At 38.8% G+C, this 20,957-nt stretch overlaps 1 protein-coding gene across 1 annotated transcript; it reads left to right on the forward strand.

The window, feature by feature from the left end:
- The first annotated feature begins 375 nt into the window (after positions 1-375).
- slc6a13 (solute carrier family 6 member 13) lies at positions 376-16,144 on the forward strand. The gene is made up of 15 exons (XM_030053414.1): positions 376-411; positions 4,371-4,580; positions 6,336-6,470; positions 8,274-8,414; positions 8,825-8,906; positions 9,405-9,537; positions 9,858-9,992; positions 12,284-12,387; positions 12,498-12,622; positions 13,183-13,295; positions 13,468-13,605; positions 14,328-14,430; positions 14,908-15,008; positions 15,234-15,404; positions 15,937-16,144. Exons 1-15 carry the CDS (start codon positions 405-407, stop codon positions 16,099-16,101), a joined length of 1,863 nt encoding a protein of 620 aa, XP_029909274.1. The 5' UTR covers positions 376-404; the 3' UTR covers positions 16,102-16,144.
- The last annotated feature ends 4,813 nt before the right edge of the window (positions 16,145-20,957 follow it).

Consider the following 20,957-nt stretch of genomic DNA (forward strand, 5'->3'; position numbering starts at 1 on the left):
TACAGATCAGCCTCGGTCTCCCCCACACTTTCTGGTCGTTGTGTGGAGAGAAAGGCCCTGGGTGAATGTGTGTGTCAAAAGGTTACGCAATCAGCCTGCCACGCTGAGACGGCACAGACCTCTAGTGTGCTGTGGGGAGTGAATGTGTGAGTGTGTGTTTGTGTGTGGAGGTTTCTGAATGGAATTAGAAGAAGCAGGGGGAGGCAGGGGGGTCGGTAGGGGATGGGCCACGGAGAGGGCGCAGAGGGGCAAAGCAGAGGGAACAGCTCATTGAGGGCTGCACCAAAGTTTTAAGTTTCACAGAATCCCGCCCCTCAATGCATGTTATATAGTGAAACCTGAAACATCAACAGGCCATTATCTGGTAACCCTCTCCGTTCTGGACGCCGTCATACTACATCATTATGAAAGGTGAGTACCTTAAATGAATTCATTGATTTCTTTCCATGATAGGCATCTCCATTATTGGATTTTTTTCTGCAGTCATGGTAATGACATCAGTATGAATGGTGAACTGTGTGAGATTGAATGACAACATTTTTAGTAATCCTTAGATTGTTTCTTCGTCACAGCACAGTTGAGTATAAAATGTAGTTAATAATGATTTGTTGCATACCTAATTTCTTTCCTGGGTGTTTGAAATATATGTGAGCAATGCAATGGTGCTTCTTGCCAATTCATGTTTACAGAAATAGTCACAGTTCAGGCCTAATATATTAAAGTATTAAGGTCTGACTCGGATGCAAAGACAGTGCATCTGTTAATCACAGCTTTGTTTTGATAACACACTGTATGTATTCAGCATGTTCATGTTCCATGCTGATGAAACTAGATCACTTGGTTTTGAAAGCATCTGATCTGGGACAAAAGCTGCTTGTGTTGAATGAAGTTCAGCCTCAGTCAAAACTTTAGAAAGCATGCATGAGTCATTTTGCCCCTTTTTCCCCACAGAGAGAAGATATTTGTCTAAGAAAGAGATAGATAAACATTATTCTGGAATATTATTATTACATGAGGTACTCACCATTTCAGAAATGTGACACTTACTAGTACAAAGCAACTGATGGACAATTTACACATCTTTTCTAAATCACAGTAGACATTTTATATCCTTGTGTGATACCACTTCAGTACCCCCTATATTTTAGAACTACTTTTTTCTTTTTTTTCTTGCATACATTGTCTTTGTCGGTATATCAGCAATGCCATAAATCAGAGTTCTCATTTTTACTACATCTGTAAAAAACCTTAGTATCACAAACATTATTCAACACTTCACGTGCCATCATCATTATGCTCAGGTAAGAGAGGCGTGACTTAAATGCCCTCCCTTATATAACTAATCCAGTTATGTATCTTAAATTATCCAGCTTTACATGTGCTCCTCTGAGCTGCATATATTTGGAGGATGAATCCAGAATATGAGCTATGTCAGGGAGATACCACAAATGCCAAGCTTAAACAACATACATATACAGAAACCTTATTTACCTTCCTTTGTCTCTTTTGTAGTATGTACGTTATGCATGCACAAACTTCAGGACACTGAGCCCCTCAGTGACTTCTGACCTATTAAATCATGTTGTACTTGTTTTTTTCACTTTCACCCAGACATCACAATGTTTGCTGTACTTATGTGAAGTGGGGTCACTCATGTTCAGTAATGGTGTGCATGCAGTACTGCAAGGGAGAGAAGCTGATATACAGAATCACCTCTAAACAACAGACAAAAAGGCAAATATAGCAGATGGATTTTCTGAAGATCAATATTTAAGTATTCCATCGGATTATTTGATATCTAGTATTGGGTGTCAACTTGCAGGATTAAATACAATACAGCTCCCTGCCTCCCATGTGTTCACACGTGTAATGGCACATGGCATGCTTGGTTTCCATGTTTGGCAGGAAAAGTACACCAGTCCATAATCTTACTTTATTTTGTTTTGAATTTTAGAAAGTATACAGTAATTGCAAGCAATATGCCATATGTACCAGGCTGTCAGTAGCAGTGCCACAGTAGCATTGCTGTGTGTGGAGACCACACACGTGTAAGCTGCATTAGTTCAGCGAGGCAGCCGTCACACAGTAAATTGGTAAAAGTAACCAATGCGGCCCAGGTAAAGAGTTTGTTTTACTAATTAAAAGGGTGGAGAAGCACTATGCATTTTCATTTACCACTTTTTGCAGCACTGTCTGCTTCTTCATTTGCATGCCTCGTGGGCAATTCATGAACTCATAGGTTACCACTGCACAACAGATACCACTTGGCAAGTCAAGGTCTTGGTAAGTTTACCAGTGTATATAATTAAAGATGTTTCACTGATAAACAAAATATTTCTAATAATATTATATTATTATATTTTATCATTGTGTTTCATTGCTGTCCTTGCTCAGATGGAGGGGTTTAATAAATATGGCAATTAGTGCATTAAAAAAAAAAAAAAAAAAAAAAAAAAAAAAAGTACTTTTAAGGCCCATTTAGGAAGGAGGCAATCTGGATCTAATTCAGAATGAATGAATCATATCAAACATTGCAGTTACAGCCGCGTGAGTACTCAGTCCCTTTTCTGAATGATCTTTGCCTTTCTGACATGGATGATCAAAGTTAAACATGTAACACTTCATTTAAACCTACATTTTGATTTTCATTGGCTTTCACCTTGACCACCACAGACACTTAACACCATCTTAAAATGTGACTTTATGAATCACCTCAAGTTACAGTGCCACAGATTTTATGCTGCATAACATTATACATTTATGTTTTATGAGTTCCTTTGATCAGGAAATCTCTGGCATATGGCCTGACAGCGTGTGACAGAGGATTAGCAGCTTGTCAAAATGATCGATGTGCAAAACATAGCACATTGTGACCAGTGAGTCAGTTTACACCCGTTTTTTGAGAGAAGTGATGTCAGCAGTGCTACCTGGGATTAAGTCTCACCATGTCTAGATGAGGTAATTCTCAATCTTGGCATATTTTCTCACAGCCTACCACCGCTGTGTCTTTGTGTAAACATCTATGTGTGAAAACTTTCTATTTCTGCTTGTGTCCACTGCTAAAAATATGGTTAATATTTAGTCTCACCTATTAGAAGGATTCTGTTTAAAGCGATTGAAACGTGAAGAATTTGACTTCTGGGCTCTGGGCTGCCCAGAGCCCACACAGAAACTGTGAAAAAGTAAGGTAAACTGTGATCTGGCTGCCTTGCTATTGGAGGCACCCATTTGCCAGCAGAATAGAAGAAGGTCTGCACTGCCTTTGTTATAACAAGACTTCATTCCCACCAAGTACCTTCTGAAAACAAGGGGCTCTATTTTTACCATTGGCCACATTTTGGCTCCGGTGCTAGGGATTTTGGCTCTGACCCCCGGTCCCATAGACATAGCGCACACTCAAACATACTTGTGCTCACCTCTGCCCTCTGCCAAAGGGAGCACATTCCAAGACTTCTGGCCTAAATGGGTTTCATCTCCCCCTTGTTTTGCAGCTAAACCTGTCAAGACAGCAGGCATTTTATTGGCCCCGTGAGACTGACATAGATATCAATGGTTGACTTATGTGAGGGTGCAACCCGGTCAGAGAGGAAGGGAGAGTTTTATGTCTGTATTTCCTCATTCACCTTCCTTTGTCAAAGTATGTTTCCTGCAGACTGACCATCAATTTGTTCGATTTGAACTGCAGTGAAGTGTCGCTCACTCATCACACAGAGGGAGGAAAGATGGAAAGCAAGGGAAGTAAAGGGTGACAGAAAGAATGGCAAAAGGCTTGTTAATGTAACTCGACAGCAGTGACAGCAGTCAGAGAGCTGTCTGTTTCCCTCAGAGGTTGTTTTCACAGCACTGGCCCCTAAACAGGGTCTGGTCAAGGGTTTGACTGACTTCTGTCATGGCCACATAACTACAAAGCATCCCTCAAGCCAGGAAAGGTAGTGACATATACCCCCATGTGAATATGAACAATCTATTTTTCAAATGGTCAATATTGCAGGAAATGCCCCGGAGAATTAGCCGGCGTCCTGTAATTCTATGATCTTGCTGAGGGTCTTCAGTAAATTCAGTCTTCAAATAGTACCTTATTTCTACCACTGCATACAATCAAGGCTTAAAACTTTATTAGAGGAATCACCACAGCAAACATTTGTAAAACAATCACATATGAAACTGTTATTGGAAATGTGTTAGTATATAACAGCAAGTCATAATGACTGGGTCATTCCTGCAGCAGAGACGAGGATGTTGATAAAATTTCAATAAAATTATGATGATCATACGACAAACAAAACGAAGTGTTTTCAGACATGCAAATATTGTAAGTTAAGTCATTTTCTTTTTTCCTCTGCTCCTGCATTATCCCGTGTGTTTCTAAGAGTGTGCAGGTAAAATGGAAAATGTATCCAAGACGGCCCCCTCCAATGGACACAGCCGGCCCCTGGACATCGTGCCCAGTACAGAGGAGAAGATGACAGACAGGGGTCAGTGGGGCAACAAGTTTGAGTTCATCCTGTCAGTAGCTGGAGAGATTATAGGCTTGGGGAATGTCTGGCGTTTTCCCTACTTGTGCTATAAGAATGGAGGAGGTGAGTGCTCTATTTTCTATTTATTCTATATTCTCTATTTTACATGCAAAAGCTTTATTTTCAGCATCCACGTCATCAAGTAAGGACATCGCATGCAAGTGGAGTAACCAGTTGCACTGGCATTGTTTAAAACCGCTTATGATTCCTTCTGTCAAAAACGTATACCGTCCAGTGCTAATGATTGCTAAATTCAAGTCAGTTTCATGTATTTATAGCCTTTCGTTGCAAGCATGTCTCAAAGGACTTTACAAAAAACAAGCCTATCTAGATCAGGCTAATCAAAGTAAAAACACAAAAACAAGACAACCTTTTTTAAAAAATAGCGTGGGAGTGGCATAACAGGCCCACAGGTTCCTGAGAAACCTTAAATGGAGAAAAAAAAAAAGTGAGTGTAAGAGAGCGAGAGAGAGCTTAGGTGGGACTGGTTCAAGAAGGATCCCCCGCCAGGACAGGTGAAGGTTCAACAGATGCCGGGACAAAGTAATAAAATGAATTAAGCACATTCCATGCACTCAGAACAGATATTTCAAAGCCTGAAGTGACATTATAAATATTTTCTGTAAGTGTAGATTAAAAAATCATGTAGATTAGACTTGTAAATCCCAAAGGCACGATGCAAAATGTGACCTGATTGAACACAACATGCACTTTAAATGTAATTAATCCTGCAGGATTTATACAATTTTAATGGATGCAAAACATCTCACTATTCCTGTTTACTTTGTGTCTTGAGCCCAAGCCACACAGCAAAGGTTTGCTGAAGTCAAAGAGTCAGTCCTCAAAACTGACGGTTGCCTTTGTTTGTAGCCTGCAATAAGCTGCTTTTGTGTATTTCTCAGTGCATGTATTTGACCAAGAAAAAAAGAAAAAAAAAAAAAAAAAAACAATCCCTGATATGAATCCTCTCATAAAATCCAGTTCTCAGATCTTCAAAGTCTGCTTGACATGCTGCTTCACACCCAGCTTGAATCACAGAGAATAAACAGGTTGAAGATATTGGATTAGCATTCAGAATTCACTTTATCTGAGCTCACCTATTCAGAGGCTTCAGGTGGTAAAAAAACTACATCCATGAGTAAAAGATTTCTTCAGTCAGAGCATCTTTATTTCATAATCCACAGAGCATCCGACTAAAACCCAAGTGTAGGGCTTGACCTAAAGCACTGGCCAGTTAAATAACTAACTAATTAAATAAATAAGTTTCTGATCTTTTCTATTTCTAAAGCAACAATCAGTATAAGGCCGATAAATTTGGTCATTTTTTAAAGCATTTAACACACAGTGCTTACAGCTAGAGTGACCTGCAGTATGTAGCTGACAGGCCCTTGACATGACAAAAGAATGGACTTCCCCAGCCCAGCTTCATGAATTTAGAGGGGTTTTTCCTGTGTTACAGCTTGTTGCATTACAGAAAAGCCTCTACCAGTTAGTTTAGATTTTATGAGAGGCTTCATCTACAGCATGAATAGAAAATGCAGCAAAGGCTGATACTAGTGCAATACAGTAGGCTACATTACCGTAAGAGATTGTTTTGAGCTATTGCAGGCCCAAAACTTTGCTTTAATAAATATTATTTGCAAGGAGCTCCTGTGTGCCAGGATCTATAATGATTTCAAGGTATTGATTCCACCAAATGTCAGTTATGTTTACTAGCATGTTTATTATTATTGTTGTTATTATTATCCATTGCTTGAGGGACACGAATGCATATGAGGACATTTGACTAAACTGTCCTTTTAACCCGTGTGCTCATAGGTGCCTTCTTTATCCCGTACCTTATCTTCCTGTTTGCTTGTGGCATCCCTGTTTTCTTCCTGGAGACATCTCTGGGACAGTACACCAGCGAGGGAGGCATCACCTGCTGGAGAAAGATCTGTCCTTTGTTTGAAGGTAAATCAAGTTCAACATGGCACATATTTTGAATGAATTTTAGGAATATGTGCCTATATACTGTGCATGTGCATTTATATGTTGTATAGTAAGCATGTGCATTTGCATGTGTGTCAGTGCTCATGCACTTGCGTATGCACATGATACTGTATCAAAGCTAACCAGTATGCATGCCACACAGATGGGTGAAGGCATTGCATGGGGTTGTAATAGCTGGCGTTCAGCTAGCACTGGCTAACATCCAAATTCTCAGAAGCTTTCACCATGCCGTTTCCCTAAAATAAGCACATGTCTGCAGTCATTGACACATAGGCCACAGAAAAAGTTGAGCCAGGACAAGACTTGGACTTGATAGTGGTGTGTCATGCAGTTTATTTGCCATTCATCATTCATCAATCCATCCACCTGCTTCATCCTATTCAGGGTCATATGGGGCTAGAGCCTATTCCAGCATGCACCAGGTGGAATGTAGGGAGACGCGCTGGATAGGTCACCAGTGCATCACACAGACTAACACACAACCAGACAACACACACACTTTCACCCGTATGGGCAATTCAGCACCACCCGTTTATCTGACCAACATATCTTTGGACTGTGGGAGGAAACTTGCACAAACTCAGGAAGAGCTTGCAAACCCCACACAGAGAGCTACAGAACCACTGTGCTGTCCTGTTTTATTTACCATATAATGCACTTGACTGTAACATCAAGTGACTGGTAGTGCGCTGACGTCTGATTTCATGATCAAACATTGCAGAGGAGGAAGAGTTTTGCCTTCTTGTTCATAATAAAGTGAGCTGTTAATGAGTGCTTGTCATTGATTGGACATCAGTCCAATCAATGACTTTAAAAAGACACATTGCCCATGTGTCTTAAAAGACAGCCACTACCAATACAAGAGACCTCAGGTGGGTTCAGTTCATTATCAGTGCTTAGCAGTAGATAATTTATTCCTACTTACAGTATCTCATCTGCTTTATGTTTTCATGTGAATGCATCTTAATTTTTTAAAACTGGAATTTTCCAGATGGAGCAGTTCCTTAGGGCTGAGTGTATGCAGATTTACATTCCAGCCAGAAGGCTACACCAGATGATTTCTGTGATTAGTTTGTCTCTTTCTGATTGAAGGTGGACTAACTAAACAGTGCTGAGTGATACTGCCATTGCCCTGCCATGGTCGTGATATCCTGAGTAGAGCTACTAGTGGCCCGGATCATGAAATTCAAACTTTTTTTCAATTCAAACGTAACTTTTTTTTTTTTTTTTTTTTTTTTTTTTTACTTCAAAATTGACATCATACAAGGATACAAGGATACAAGGAAGTTTATTTGTCATTATACAACAGGTTGAATAATGAAATTAAAGTTTGGTTCCCTCTTGATTGATTAATTGATTGATTGTGTAGAATCAATGAGTTGATAAGCAATTTCATTTTGCTGATGCAACTAGATGAGTGGGTAAGCCAACAGAGCAGCTTTGGTGGTGGTTTTGTTTACTCCAAACAAAGCATTGCTGCTGCTGCCAGGCGTGTGCAATCCATTACTTTCTGCGTGCCAGAGGATTTTTTTTGCTTGACATGTTACACCAAAACTAAACAAATTGTTGAAATCTAGTCAATTCCAGCACCCATGTAGCACAAAAAGTCATATTTGGAGCACTAACAGACAAGAGACCATCGAGGTCCTATCAAAAAAAAAAAAAAAAAAAAGTAGCAAAAATGCCACGTGAGAACCCATCCTTTTCTTGCTAGACTAATCTGTACCATCCACTTGCGTGGACTCACATCTCTTTCTGTTGCAGGAGTGGGCTATGCGACTCAGGTGATTGTGGCTCTGTTGAATATCTACTACATCATTGTGCTGGCCTGGGCCATCTTCTACCTCTTCAACTCCTTCACCTGGGACCTTCCCTGGTCCTCCTGCAACAACACATGGAACACAGGTTAGACACAAGACACCATCCAGAGAGCTACTGCCAAACACGCGTATATGTAACCATGTTTTGAAATCTTTTTCAATGGGGTTTGTGTTATTTGACCATCTCAGCACTGCATTAACTGGTTAAGCTGTCTTATCATAGGTTTCATCAACTGTATTTTAGATTTTATTATTATTTAATTATTTTAATAATAAATTTAAAATATTTATTCTATGTTTAAATTAAATCATTAATTTTAATGATTAGTGTTTTTCTTTTATTTCCAAAACTAAAGAAGTGAGTGCTGCTTCACCATTTCACTCCTTTGACTCTGTGGTGGCATTGTTTCACTTGCCTGTGTTTCCCTTGGAAACCTAAGAAAACTTGGATTTCTCCATGGGACTGAATGTCTTTTTGTTTTTCCCTCTTTCAAGCTTCGTGTATGGAGTTTCAGAGGGGGAATAGTTCTGTCAATCACTCTGAGAACACCACCTCTCCTGTCATTGAGTTCTGGGAGTAAGTGCCTAGTTAGGAACAATTGCCTGTGTCCTAGAATGGCCCTGGGTCTACTGGAGGAAATATTCATCTTCAGAAAATTTAATCTTGTATTCTATTTTAACTTTCTATCTTTGGTAACTGAATTAAAGTTACCAAAATCATTTAAATGAGCTGTTGTTTTTATTTATACTCACTTATTCATACATAAATTTTAGTTATTGTACCTCTACTTAAGTAAAACTGTTTTCTACTTGAGTTGGAATGTTTGGGACTTTTCCACCCCTCGTTAGTAGGCTCTTGTCTCCTTTCTAATCGTAATAAGGTCCTCTCAGGTGAAAACAAGTTCTGAAATGACTTTAGGCAAAAAACATTATGGAAAATAGATTATGTAAGAAATGTGAGCATAAATTAATATTGATTTAATGGATGCTGACTGATTTTATAAAAAAAAAAAAGATTCTAATATTTTCATATGCATGTTTGTGTGTGTGTGTCTATGCGTGCATGTGCATCTAGGCGGAGGGTGCTAAGAATTTCCTCAGGTATTGATCAGATTGGCACTCTGAACTGGGATCTGGTCATTTGTCTGGCTGTTGCCTGGGTCATCTGCTACTTCTGCATCTGGAAGGGAGTCAAGTCAACTGGCAAGGTAAAATGAAAACAAAATGTGGCATAACACTGATTCAATCCCCACCTAATTTGTATGTCCCATTAAATTTTCACTGTTCTAGACATTCACTGTTAGGAGGTCTTTCTTCAGGCACACTTCTTTGGTCATGTTTTGTGTATGTTGAAAGTTTAGAGAGGTAGGAAAAAGAGGGATGTACCATGGCATGAAGATTCTCTGCTGAAACCTTCAGCTTTAAACTCACTATGATGGTTTAAAAAGGAGGAATAACTTGTGAAGGAGGATCATCATATTCCAGTGACAGACCTAATGAGGTGATGGTGATGTGTTTCCTCCCTCAGGTTGTATACTTCACAGCCACATTCCCTTACGCCATGCTGTTGGTCCTGCTGATTAGAGGAGTCACCCTGCCAGGAGCCTCCAGGGGCATCCAGTTCTACCTCTATCCTGACCTGGGACGGCTGTCCGACCCACAGGTATGCTGGAGACACACACACTTGGACATACACCCTATACTCACATTTACAACTGGGTATCACTAGATTTTTTTCCAGGACTCCTACTGATACCACTTCTGGTTCCATTTGTTGAATAATTGATTAGTTGATCAGAAACAAATTAACTGATACCACTTCTGGTTCCATTTGTTGAATAATTGATTAGTTGATCAGAAACAAATTAACTGATAATCATTTTGTTTAGTCAGGTAATTGTCATTTAATCAAGTAAAAATACTAAGGAATTGCTTTCCCCCTCGTAATAAAATTGATACTTTGTGGGGGGGTTTTAAGCTTTGGTAACATGAGATGGGCTTTTGTTATTATCTTTGACATTTTATGGACTGTATAATCAAAAATAACTTTCCTGTTGAAGGAACTCAATGTATTTCACTATGCAGCAAAGTCAGTGAGTTCTGCCACAAAACAGCACATTAGCTGCTTTTAAATAGAAGAATTAGATGGTCATCAACGTTGACCTGTACGCACTCACTTATCTAAGAGCCTGCAATTTACCAGGAATGTTTAAAGTCCAGGTCATCTCAGTGTGTCATACTGACACATATCCACCAGATGCACTGAAGGCAGTAGGTGTTTCGTTTGAGCGATTCAGACGATCCTCCCTGCTTCCCTGAAAGGAGCACTTATCCAGTCCAAGTCATATGTGTGTTTAAGTTTTAAGATTCTTGATGTACTCACAACTATGATAAAATGATCACATAAACTCCATTAGTGTAGCAATGGCCTTTTTTTTTTTATTATTATTTTAACCTTTATTTATACAGGTAATCTCATTAAGACATGGGGTCTCATTCTCTCTTTTTTTTTATTCATATTTTTAGAGACATATAAAACAAACAGTACGACCACACAGTACTGACACTAATCTAGAAAAGGACAAAAGACTAACTGCACAAAACCAGTCAAAACGAAACGTGTCAGAGTGATACAGATTGGCAGAGGACAAAAAGCTGTCTTTTTCTAATTCTAATTTTATCCTGTTTTGATCATAAGGAAAGAATGACTTGCCTACTGTGTGAGAAAATCTCAGATACATTGGCAAGTTACAATGTCACCTTCCACAAGCCAGGGCCATGTATGAGAGAATCTCGGAGACTGTCACTGACAAACCATAGTCAAACAACTACATGGCCAATAAACCTTAGTGGACGCAAGCATGAGGAATGTGCCGAGCAGAACTCCCAGGACATAAACACTGCTGATGAGAGAGAGAAGAGGGTGGGGGCAATTTCACAACCACTTTGCTATTTTGGCACTTGCTGTTAGATAGCAACCGGCATGCAAATAAAAACAACAAAAAAGGTTTCCTGATGAATTCAAGCCCTTTGTGCACAGGCCCAGAGAAGTGGGTGTCTTGGGAACACCTGTCTTTTTGGAGCCGTGTGACCTGCGCTTAAGTTGTTGGCTGCAGACCCGATCAGCCAGAGTCTCAATCTAAAACATGCCCCTGCACTCTGGGACTACTTTACCCGAATTGTATGGACAAAGAAAGCCCCCATTCAAATTTAAAAGCACAAGTTGGTGTTTGAAGATCGGGTGGAAAAGTACCACACTCAGTGCAGTGGTAAGATTGGACTGAATAATAGCTTTTTGACGGTCTGATGATGTCAGGGTGCTTGGGGCTAAGGGCTACGGAGTTTTAGGGTTTGATAGATGCACTGGGAGATAGATTGTGTTTTGTGACAAGAGATGGGTGTGATTGAAGGGAACTTTTTCAATATAAAAGGGTGTGTGAAGGCTGTGTGAAGATCAAACTCAAGCCTAGCCACAAAGGACATAAGTTGACAAGATGGAAAGACTTCACAATTAACTTTTCCAAGAAAATGATCAGCATTTTATAGTCAGTTAACAGCAGAGACAGCCAACTAGGGAGCCTCCGTTACCAGAATTTTGCTAGATGATATCAATACCAGTGAAACTGCATGATTCTTGATTCCTGATTTGATACCATGGCAAAAACTGAAATCCCATTCGGCACATGCTGCTCCATTTTAAAACGCTTTATACCATTAACAAGAAAACATAAACTTTTTTTTATTATTATTTTATGCATTTAAACACATTAAAATCATAGAACTAAGTTACAGAGTTAGATCAAGATGAGTTGATACTGTTTGGTCTAACTAACACAGTCAAAGGGTCTAATAAAACAAAAATGTTTGGGTTATGCTCATGTTTGGTACATATTTATTTGCTTGCTTTGATCTATTAAAGGGGCAATTAATTGGCCGTTTCTGTTCTGTCCCAAGGTGTGGATGGATGCTGGAACGCAGATCTTCTTCTCCTATGCCATCTGCCTGGGCTGTCTCACTGCATTGGGAAGCTACAACAAATATGACAACAACTGTTATAGGTCAGAACCGAACTGGAAAAACAGACAACCTAGCAGGAGTTCTGGTGCCATGCTCTGTTGAACCTTACATCCTCTGACATTTAACGAATCCCTTCCTGTATTATTCCCAGGGATTGCCTGTCACTGTGTTTCCTGAACAGTGGTACCAGTTTCGTGGCGGGTTTCGCAATCTTCTCCATCCTGGGCTTCATGTCCTATGAGCAGAACGTGCCGATTTCAGAAGTGGCTGAATCTGGTTGGTGGTTATTTCATTTTTCTTATTTTGAAAACAGGCCACTGCAGATTATATAGTAGGTACATTAGTGTTATGTACAACATCTGAGATGTGTGCATTATGACAAAATGATGTATAATTCTACTTCCACTCATTTCTGTTGATTTCTTGACAGAGAGTATATTTCAGGAAAGAGGATATGTTTTAATATGGAATAACATTTTTGCTATGCACATGTTTTATAGTGATATTTTGATATGTATGACAGAAGATACAGATGATTCTACTGTCCTAAAAACATCTGAGGAAAAATGTGTTGTAAAGTTCAAAAGAATCTTGTCCAGTCTTTTTCTAAGAATGGAGAAGTTTCTTGAATTTGACACAGTGCATATAAATACATTTGTGTTCATATATAAATTAGCTGTGCCCTTCATTTCATGTGCATGAGCTGAAGAGATTGCACCCAATCAATATTCCATGATATTATCAAAACATCTGTGGCAGGCATCTTGTTTCTAGCAACCACATGACCATCAAAGACTGCCAATTTGAAATTAAAATTTTAAACCTGTCTAATGCAGGTCCAGGTTTGGCCTTCATAGCCTATCCACGTGCTGTGTCCATGATGCCCTTCTCCCCTCTGTGGGCCTGCTGCTTCTTCGTTATGATCGTCTTTCTGGGACTTGACAGCCAAGTGAGAACAGAACACAGACAAACACACAAAGGATTCAGATCTTGCAGTTTTAGTCATAATTTCTCCCACACTGCCATGCTGGATATCACTGCACGGAATTAGAAGAAATGCTCACGCGCATGCACATGCTATAGTTTCTCTGTACTAAATGTGCACCATCTCTGCCCATCAGTTTGTGTGTGTGGAGAGCCTGGTGACAGCCATGGTAGACATGTATCCATCCACCTTCCGCCGCAAGAACCGCAGGGAGCTCTTCATCCTGGCAGTGGCTGTGGTCTCTTTCCTCATGGGCCTCATCATGCTGACAGAGGTTGGTTGCAGTGACCTTGCTTATTGATAATATATTAACAATAACAAAGTAAGTAGATATAAGTAAATATCTGCATTTTATGTATAACACATTTTTTATCATTTCATGTTTATATTTATGCATTTTATTTATATCAAAACCTGACCTACAAAGTGTTTTGCAATATGTCAAAAGAAGATACCGACAAATACCTTCTATCTTTGTTAGACCACTCTTAACAAAGAAAACAGTGTTTAAATTAAGGGAAGAAAACAAGAAAATTAGCAATAGCACTGAAAAATCAGACTATTTCACTTAGGACGCCCATGTAATGCGGCTAGAATGGTGGAAAACAGTTTCACCTTGAAGTGAATTTAAGTCCAGGTTGAAAAGCTCTAACATCTCAACTGGATGTTTTTAGCTTTCACAGTTGTGTGTTACCTGTGATTTGAGAGTTCCATGTGAAATTTCAAATTTCTCAGGTCTACCTGCTGCTGTGTATTGTTACGTCTCATCTGTCCACATAAAAAATGAAACCTCCTGATATCACATTTTTTTGTGTGTGTGTGTATGTGTGCACCGAGGATGATTTCTTCACAAAAATATTAGCTGCACAGCATATTTTACCCTTTTAGAATTAAATTGCATATTCAGCTCCTCAGCTTTCCACATTTTGTGGCAGCATGCAGGTTTCTTCCTCCTGCTCTGCCAACATGGCTGTAAACTTGTGTCTGTCCCCACAGGGAGGCATGTACGTCTTCCAGCTCTTTGACTACTACGCGGCCAGTGGGATGTGCCTTCTTTTTGTGGCTATTTTTGAGACTGTTTGCATTGCATGGATTTATGGTGAGTGTGTTGGCCTGGCTATGTGGGAATGCGTGGAGGGGGGCATTAGCAAGACAAAGACTTTATTTTCACAAGTGACATAAGCACCATTCATCCCTGTCCGCTGCCCTCCCAGACATTGGCCAATCCATAGAAAAAACATCTCTTTGTTATTAAATCATAGATTGGGAGGCGAAAGGCTGAAAGGCTGAAAAAGGGGGATATTATTTTAATTTTATGGTTTATGTTTAATGCTCAAGAAAACTAAATCAAGAAACTGAATAAATTAATCAAGCTAAAAATTATAGTCATGCAGCCTATATTGGTGCACAGCATTAAATGCTGTTATTCATGAAGTGTATTCATGTCAGATTTGCATCTTGTATCTTCATATACCTGAGGTGAAGCAGAATGGATGTTATGATTACATATCACAGCTGATTGTGAAAGATTGATGGTTTTCTTCTCTGTGTTTCTCTCCTCTCTCCCTGATAATAGGTGCTGATCGTTTCTATGACAACATAGAGGACATGATTGGCTATCGCCCCAGCCCTCTCATCAAATACTGCTGGCTTTTTTTCACTCCTGCCACGTGCTTTGTGGGTTTTCATTCATTTTCAATATGCACCTCCGTACATTCACCCAGTCAACACACTTGAATTAAGAGCACCACCTGATGGCAAAGATTGTCAATGCAGTTTGGTTTGCAATTTATGAGTTTCTTTTTTCTGGTCAAGCTGCAAAATCAAAAATCTTGGTTGGTTGCTTGGCCAACAGCCGCCAGGATAAAGCCATCAAATATCACTCTCTGTCTCTCTTCTCAGGGAACCTTTGCTTTTGCCTTGATCAAGTATACTCCACTGAAGTACAACAATGATTATGTGTACCCATGGTGGGGCAATGGTCTGGGCTGGATGTTGGCCCTGTCTTCCATGATGTGTATACCCCTCTGGGTGGCAATAAAACTCTACTTCACCCCTGGAACACTGAGAGAGGTAAGTGGTTAATGATGTTGCTGTGCAGCAAAAAAACAGACAAACATTAACTGTTTTTCATAGCATTACAAAAGAATGTAAATAATTTTAAACAGTGACATGTGTTTTACATCTTTGTTTGCCAACATGAAATCAATTTCCTGGACTGATTTGACATTTTTTCATTCTTTTTACTAATCAATATACCTCAGCTATAGCAAAGTAATTTGAAAGTAATTATAATACATTATTGAGTTTGGGTAATTCATTAGATTATGTTAAAAAAATAAAATTTTTATTAGGTAAGATTTGGCTGGAATACAATTCATTTTATAGCCCAGCACATCTACTGACAGATCAGAGATACCAAACAAAGTTAATTCTAAATGTTGCCATGTTTGTGCCCTGATTCTACTTTTTTATTTGTCCCTATTTGTGCAAATAGCCATTAATTACTCAGGATTCATTTAATCACTGATAATCTCTGATAATGTAACATACCAAGTTTTTTACTATTTTAACCCCGCTTTTTTCTCTCTCCTGTCCTTTATAGCGCCTTACTCTCCTCACTACTCCCTCCACTGACTTACCCAAGACCAAACTAGAGCAGGAGAAGCTGCTGGCCATTTTTGCAGCAGACAGCAACAATCTATGTCAGAAAGCACCGCCCACCAAGGACGGTTACTTTCCTGTCAATGAGAAAGAATCCAATTGCTAGAACCCCGAGAGTTGGAATCAGAGCCTCCTAGGGGTCAAAGGTTACTGCCCAGCTTTGGCACCCTGCCTGGCTTCATGCCAACACTCTCTCAAAGTGGCAAAATGACCCTTGCTGCCTTCCTCTGCTGGTCTTATTTAGAAAACTGCACCAGTAATTCTACCTGGTGGTTTGTTTTTGTATAACATTGTCATATACGATGGCCTCAGCACTCTTAGAGATTTGCATTCTTCCATGGAAGAGTTGGTTTCCCATTTTTCTCCTCTTGTTGTGGAATGTTTGAACAAGGAAGGTGACGTTCAGTTTTCATTCACCAGTGGCAGAGTCACACAAATTTAGTCCATTGTTTTTACACAGTGACTAAGAAATTACACTTGATCATGTCTGCTTTCTAAGGAAGCATTTTCTTCTCCTTTTTGTGGACATCTCTAGTGTCCAATTAGTCTGACATGATGTTAAAGGTGCCTTGTGTTTCTTCATTGATTCTAACAACTGGTTGCTGTGCAGCTGGAGGTGTCACATGAATGCACAGGTCCTGAATTTTAGTGGAATAATGTCCATTTACATGTGTACATGAACTTTCCTGTGTCAGATTACACAAAGTACACCAAACTGTATGTTTTCTCCAATAGCACCTTCACATCATGTTAACAACTCCTAACTGCATCATTGTATGTGTACCTACAAATATATACATTTTTCCATTTGGCCATTCCAGTGTCATGATATTACTGTACTGCTGGTGTTGCCTAATCTCCAACATGCTGAATTTTTTAAAATAAAAATGTGCAGTGCCTATAGGAGATAATTAGCCAATTTCATATCAACAGGAAAGGCTGTTATTGTTCTTGGTGCTACTTGTGCTGTTTTTCAAGGGTTTCATTTCAAAATGAAATATTTGTGATTTGAAAATATCAGAAGCCTACTCGTATGATCTCTGACACAAAAGTAAAGTAAGTCATGATGGATTATTGCTGAAGTTATCAGGTAACTCAAGGCTTTGCTTCCAAAATACTGTTATGGATGTCATCACTGCTTTTACATTATTGTGTAATGAATTTCAGACCTTTTTTGTAATGAAACTCTTCACTTAATATGTTTGGAAACATTTTTGTAATTGTAATTTTTGTATGGTTAATTTCTTTTTTGATAGAAAAAATATCCATTTGAAACTTCCATATTCCTTTCTATAAATACTTATTTTGTATGTTCTGGGATGCATGTTTTTTTTTTTTTTTTTTTTTTTTATCACATGTATGTTCATTTTAGACTTGTGAATTATAAATGTTTTAATAGTGTCTGTATGAGATGGGGAGCCTACAGTAAATGGCTAACTGACTTTTTAGAAAGGAAATGTACTGCATTTTAGCAGTGCAGCCTTGACTTAGCATAACTTAGGTCATATTTGTAAAGGATAGTGTATTATCTTTGATATCTCAGTTGCTACATTATGTCATTGTTCATATACAAGTATTTCATGGTGTGACATATCTAAATCTCTAAAATTATATGCATAATTTTGTATCAAATAAATTATCTAATATCATCTGAAAGTATGTTGCTCATGGGTAATTGGTTTTCATTGATTAACTTCAAAGTCTACTCTTGTCATAGAGGCCTAACACTTTTCAAATGCATGCGCATTTTCAGACACATCAAGTGCTCATCAATTGCCATGGACATGCAATGAAATCTGTGCAACTCTGATTATGGAACATGTATCACAAAATTATTATTAAAATAATAATCCATTTTTTAAAAAATATCAAACATGTTAAGGAAAAGTGTATCTTTCATTTTCTATTTCTTTAGAGGTGAATATAATATTTGTACATGAAAACTATTTGGCATGCGTGTATACAGCTGCAAAGAGCCAGTCTGGTTTTCAGTGCATTTATGTATTCTGTGAGTTTGTTCAAAGATCATATTTCGATTTTGTAGTGAATTTCATATGTATGTGATCCATCCAATAACATGATACATAGCACTGCTGAATTCCTAAAGTTTGTTCTTTGACATGTTTTTGTGCAACTTGCTGCTGGAGTTGCCCAAAATCCCCTCAGAGATCATCCTGAGTTTATTCTACTCCAATATTTTGACAGTCGATACCTACTCTGTGTCTATCAGGCATTACAAAAACTCTACAAATTCCACCAGTCAGTCCTGTTAAAGACTTTTTAAATGAAAATTGAATGAGCTGATAACCCAATTCAGAACCTTGCCAGCTGGAACTAAATGTTACCAAGCTATAATCAGACTTTCAGCTGATTATAACATTACTTATAACAGTACCGGTTTGTTACTTACCTTTCATCCTGATTCAAAAGGATTTGAAAATGCATGAAGTCAGCTTTTCAAAGCACCCAAGGACAAGAGCTGTTTATTTTATTCAGCAAGACAGCAAAGAACCTCAACAAAGAAGAAAAAAACAAGGCTAGAAGGGCTCCTGGTGAGATGAGTCACTCCTACAAGTTTTATGCATGCGTCAAAACACTGAGTTGTTGCATACTTGCCATCAAATAAGACAGAAAATATATGAACATGTTGAAGCAGACGATTGAGAACAACTTTAAAAGGAGTGCAAAATTTTCAGTGCCATCCCAGTTTATGCAGGCAGTGCCTACAGCAGCTACACAAATTTTGTCCATGGCGAATAATGGACATAAATTACCTCCTCTGGTAGGCGGAAAAACATGGATGCAAATGCAAACACTGAATATAAAGCAAATTGTACAGGCAAATGAACCAGGCAGGGATGAGGCAAGGCATAAGCTCAATCAAAAGAGGTAGGGATCAGATAAGACAGAGTTTAGGTAGCTGGCAGATAGATGCAAGGACATGGACTGTAAGAAAGCAAAGAAGCAAAAACTAGAGGCTAAGTGACTGGTCTGTATGCACGTACTGATAGTAATGAGGAACAGACTAAGTTGATTGCAGCCTTTGGCCTCAGGAAGTGTCAGGAACAGTACTGGCATTAAACCCCAAACAAGACTCTCTGTGAAGCCTGACCTCTAATGGTGAAAAATAGGGTGCAGGTGATGTCACCACCGCTTGTACACGTACTGCTTGTACTAATTTTAATTTCATCTACTGTGCGCTTCCATTGTAGTCCAGCCTTATAAATGACTCCTCTGATCCTTCCTTACAATGTACTCTTCAAATCATTCACTCTAAAAGTCTACCACATCCACAGAACCACCCAAGAAACTGCTCCAAAATGTTAGGACACATTATAGTGTCTGAGGCAGCCAGCAGCAGGTTGATCAGACCAATGTCCCACTTAACTTGTTACCAAAAACTCAGATCCTCCAACCCATTCACAATGCTATTCACTCTCCAGAAAGCTGTTTACAAGGTGCTGAACATTTTTTAGAAGTGTTTAAACTCCAAACTATCAACCACCTATTTTGTTGAACACTTACAAAAGGCTAGAAATGAAGATTTTCCAAACTTTTATGTTGCTTTGTGTAAGCCCACAAGTTTACTGCCTCCACAGCCAAAGTGCTGCTCAATAGAATTGTTGCTTTTTCAAAGGGATATTTAAAACAAACAAACAGAACTCTTCAAGTTGTCCTCAAAGCTGTTCAAAAACGTGTTCTTCTTCGACTAGGCATTTGAAAAACTGCTTCAGATGCACAAGATAAACCTAATCACAATTTCCCCTACGAACAGGAAAAGCAATCATCACTTTTAAGCAATCTTAAAAACAATTAAAGTTTAGCCTTACAGTAACAAAAAATTATCACATTGAGATTAGGGATAGCACCAAGAGCAGGGTGGGGAAAAAAAATGTTTCTTGCATTGCCCTCTTGCACTGCATATTTTCATGTTAACAAACAACTGGTCACATGATAAACCAGGCTGTGGTGTGGTGTCATGAAACAGTGGAATTAATGTTATTTTGTAGCTGTGACACTAACCAAACTATGCATGCCTATGGCCTGCTATAAAAAGCTGTGACATCATGCTTCCTCATACTATTTTGTTGTCAAACTAGGCCACGATATCATCAGAAATACCAGCAGGACAATAATGTCAGTCAGCAGCTGCTAACAGTAACACAATCCACATCCTATTCTCTGTGAAATCAGCTTGGCTCTGTAAGCTCCTGTCTCTTTTTGGGACTTTAGGGGCAACATCCTCAACAAATACCTAAACCAAAAATTCCCCCATGTATAAACTGTCTGAGAGCTATCCACATGAATTACTATGAGCCAGCTATTAACCTTTTACAGTAACTTGAAACTGATGCTCAAATTATCATTTAGGCTACTTTTTTTATTTTTATTTTTATCATATTGATATCCTTTATTAAAACAAACCATGATGTAATGCCATTAATGTAATAAAATTGTAATATGATAATAATAATAATAATAATAATAATAATAATAATAATAATAACGCCAATAATGGAACCTCAGCAGCCGTTGTCATATTTATCAACAGCATGGCTTTTCCTGGCACATCACTTTTCCTTGCCTTTTCAGAGTTTTAATTTTCAGATGTGATGAATGCAGCTTAATGTAGCATAAAATGAAGTTTTCGCCCCCTTTTTGTGGAGACAGTGGCCAAAAGTTACTGATGCTCAATTTATTCACAACCAAACTTGCAATAATTGTAATTGGGGCCCAGTTTGAACCTTATTTTCCACAATGAAATGCACCTTTCTTCACCCTAATCCTACCCATTATTATCATTATTATAATTTATTATTTTTTTAACTGGTTAAGCCTGTTTCTAAGTCTGTTTCAGCCTAGTCCAGTAGGTGTCGCTGCAATCATTCCACTGATTCCATCACTGTTTACGGAAGTCCAAGTGACGTGTCAGTGTCTACCAAAGCATTGTGGGAACGAAAG

This window comes from Myripristis murdjan, chromosome 6 (genome assembly GCF_902150065.1).
Source record: "Myripristis murdjan chromosome 6, fMyrMur1.1, whole genome shotgun sequence".
NCBI lineage: Eukaryota > Metazoa > Chordata > Actinopteri > Holocentriformes > Holocentridae > Myripristis > Myripristis murdjan.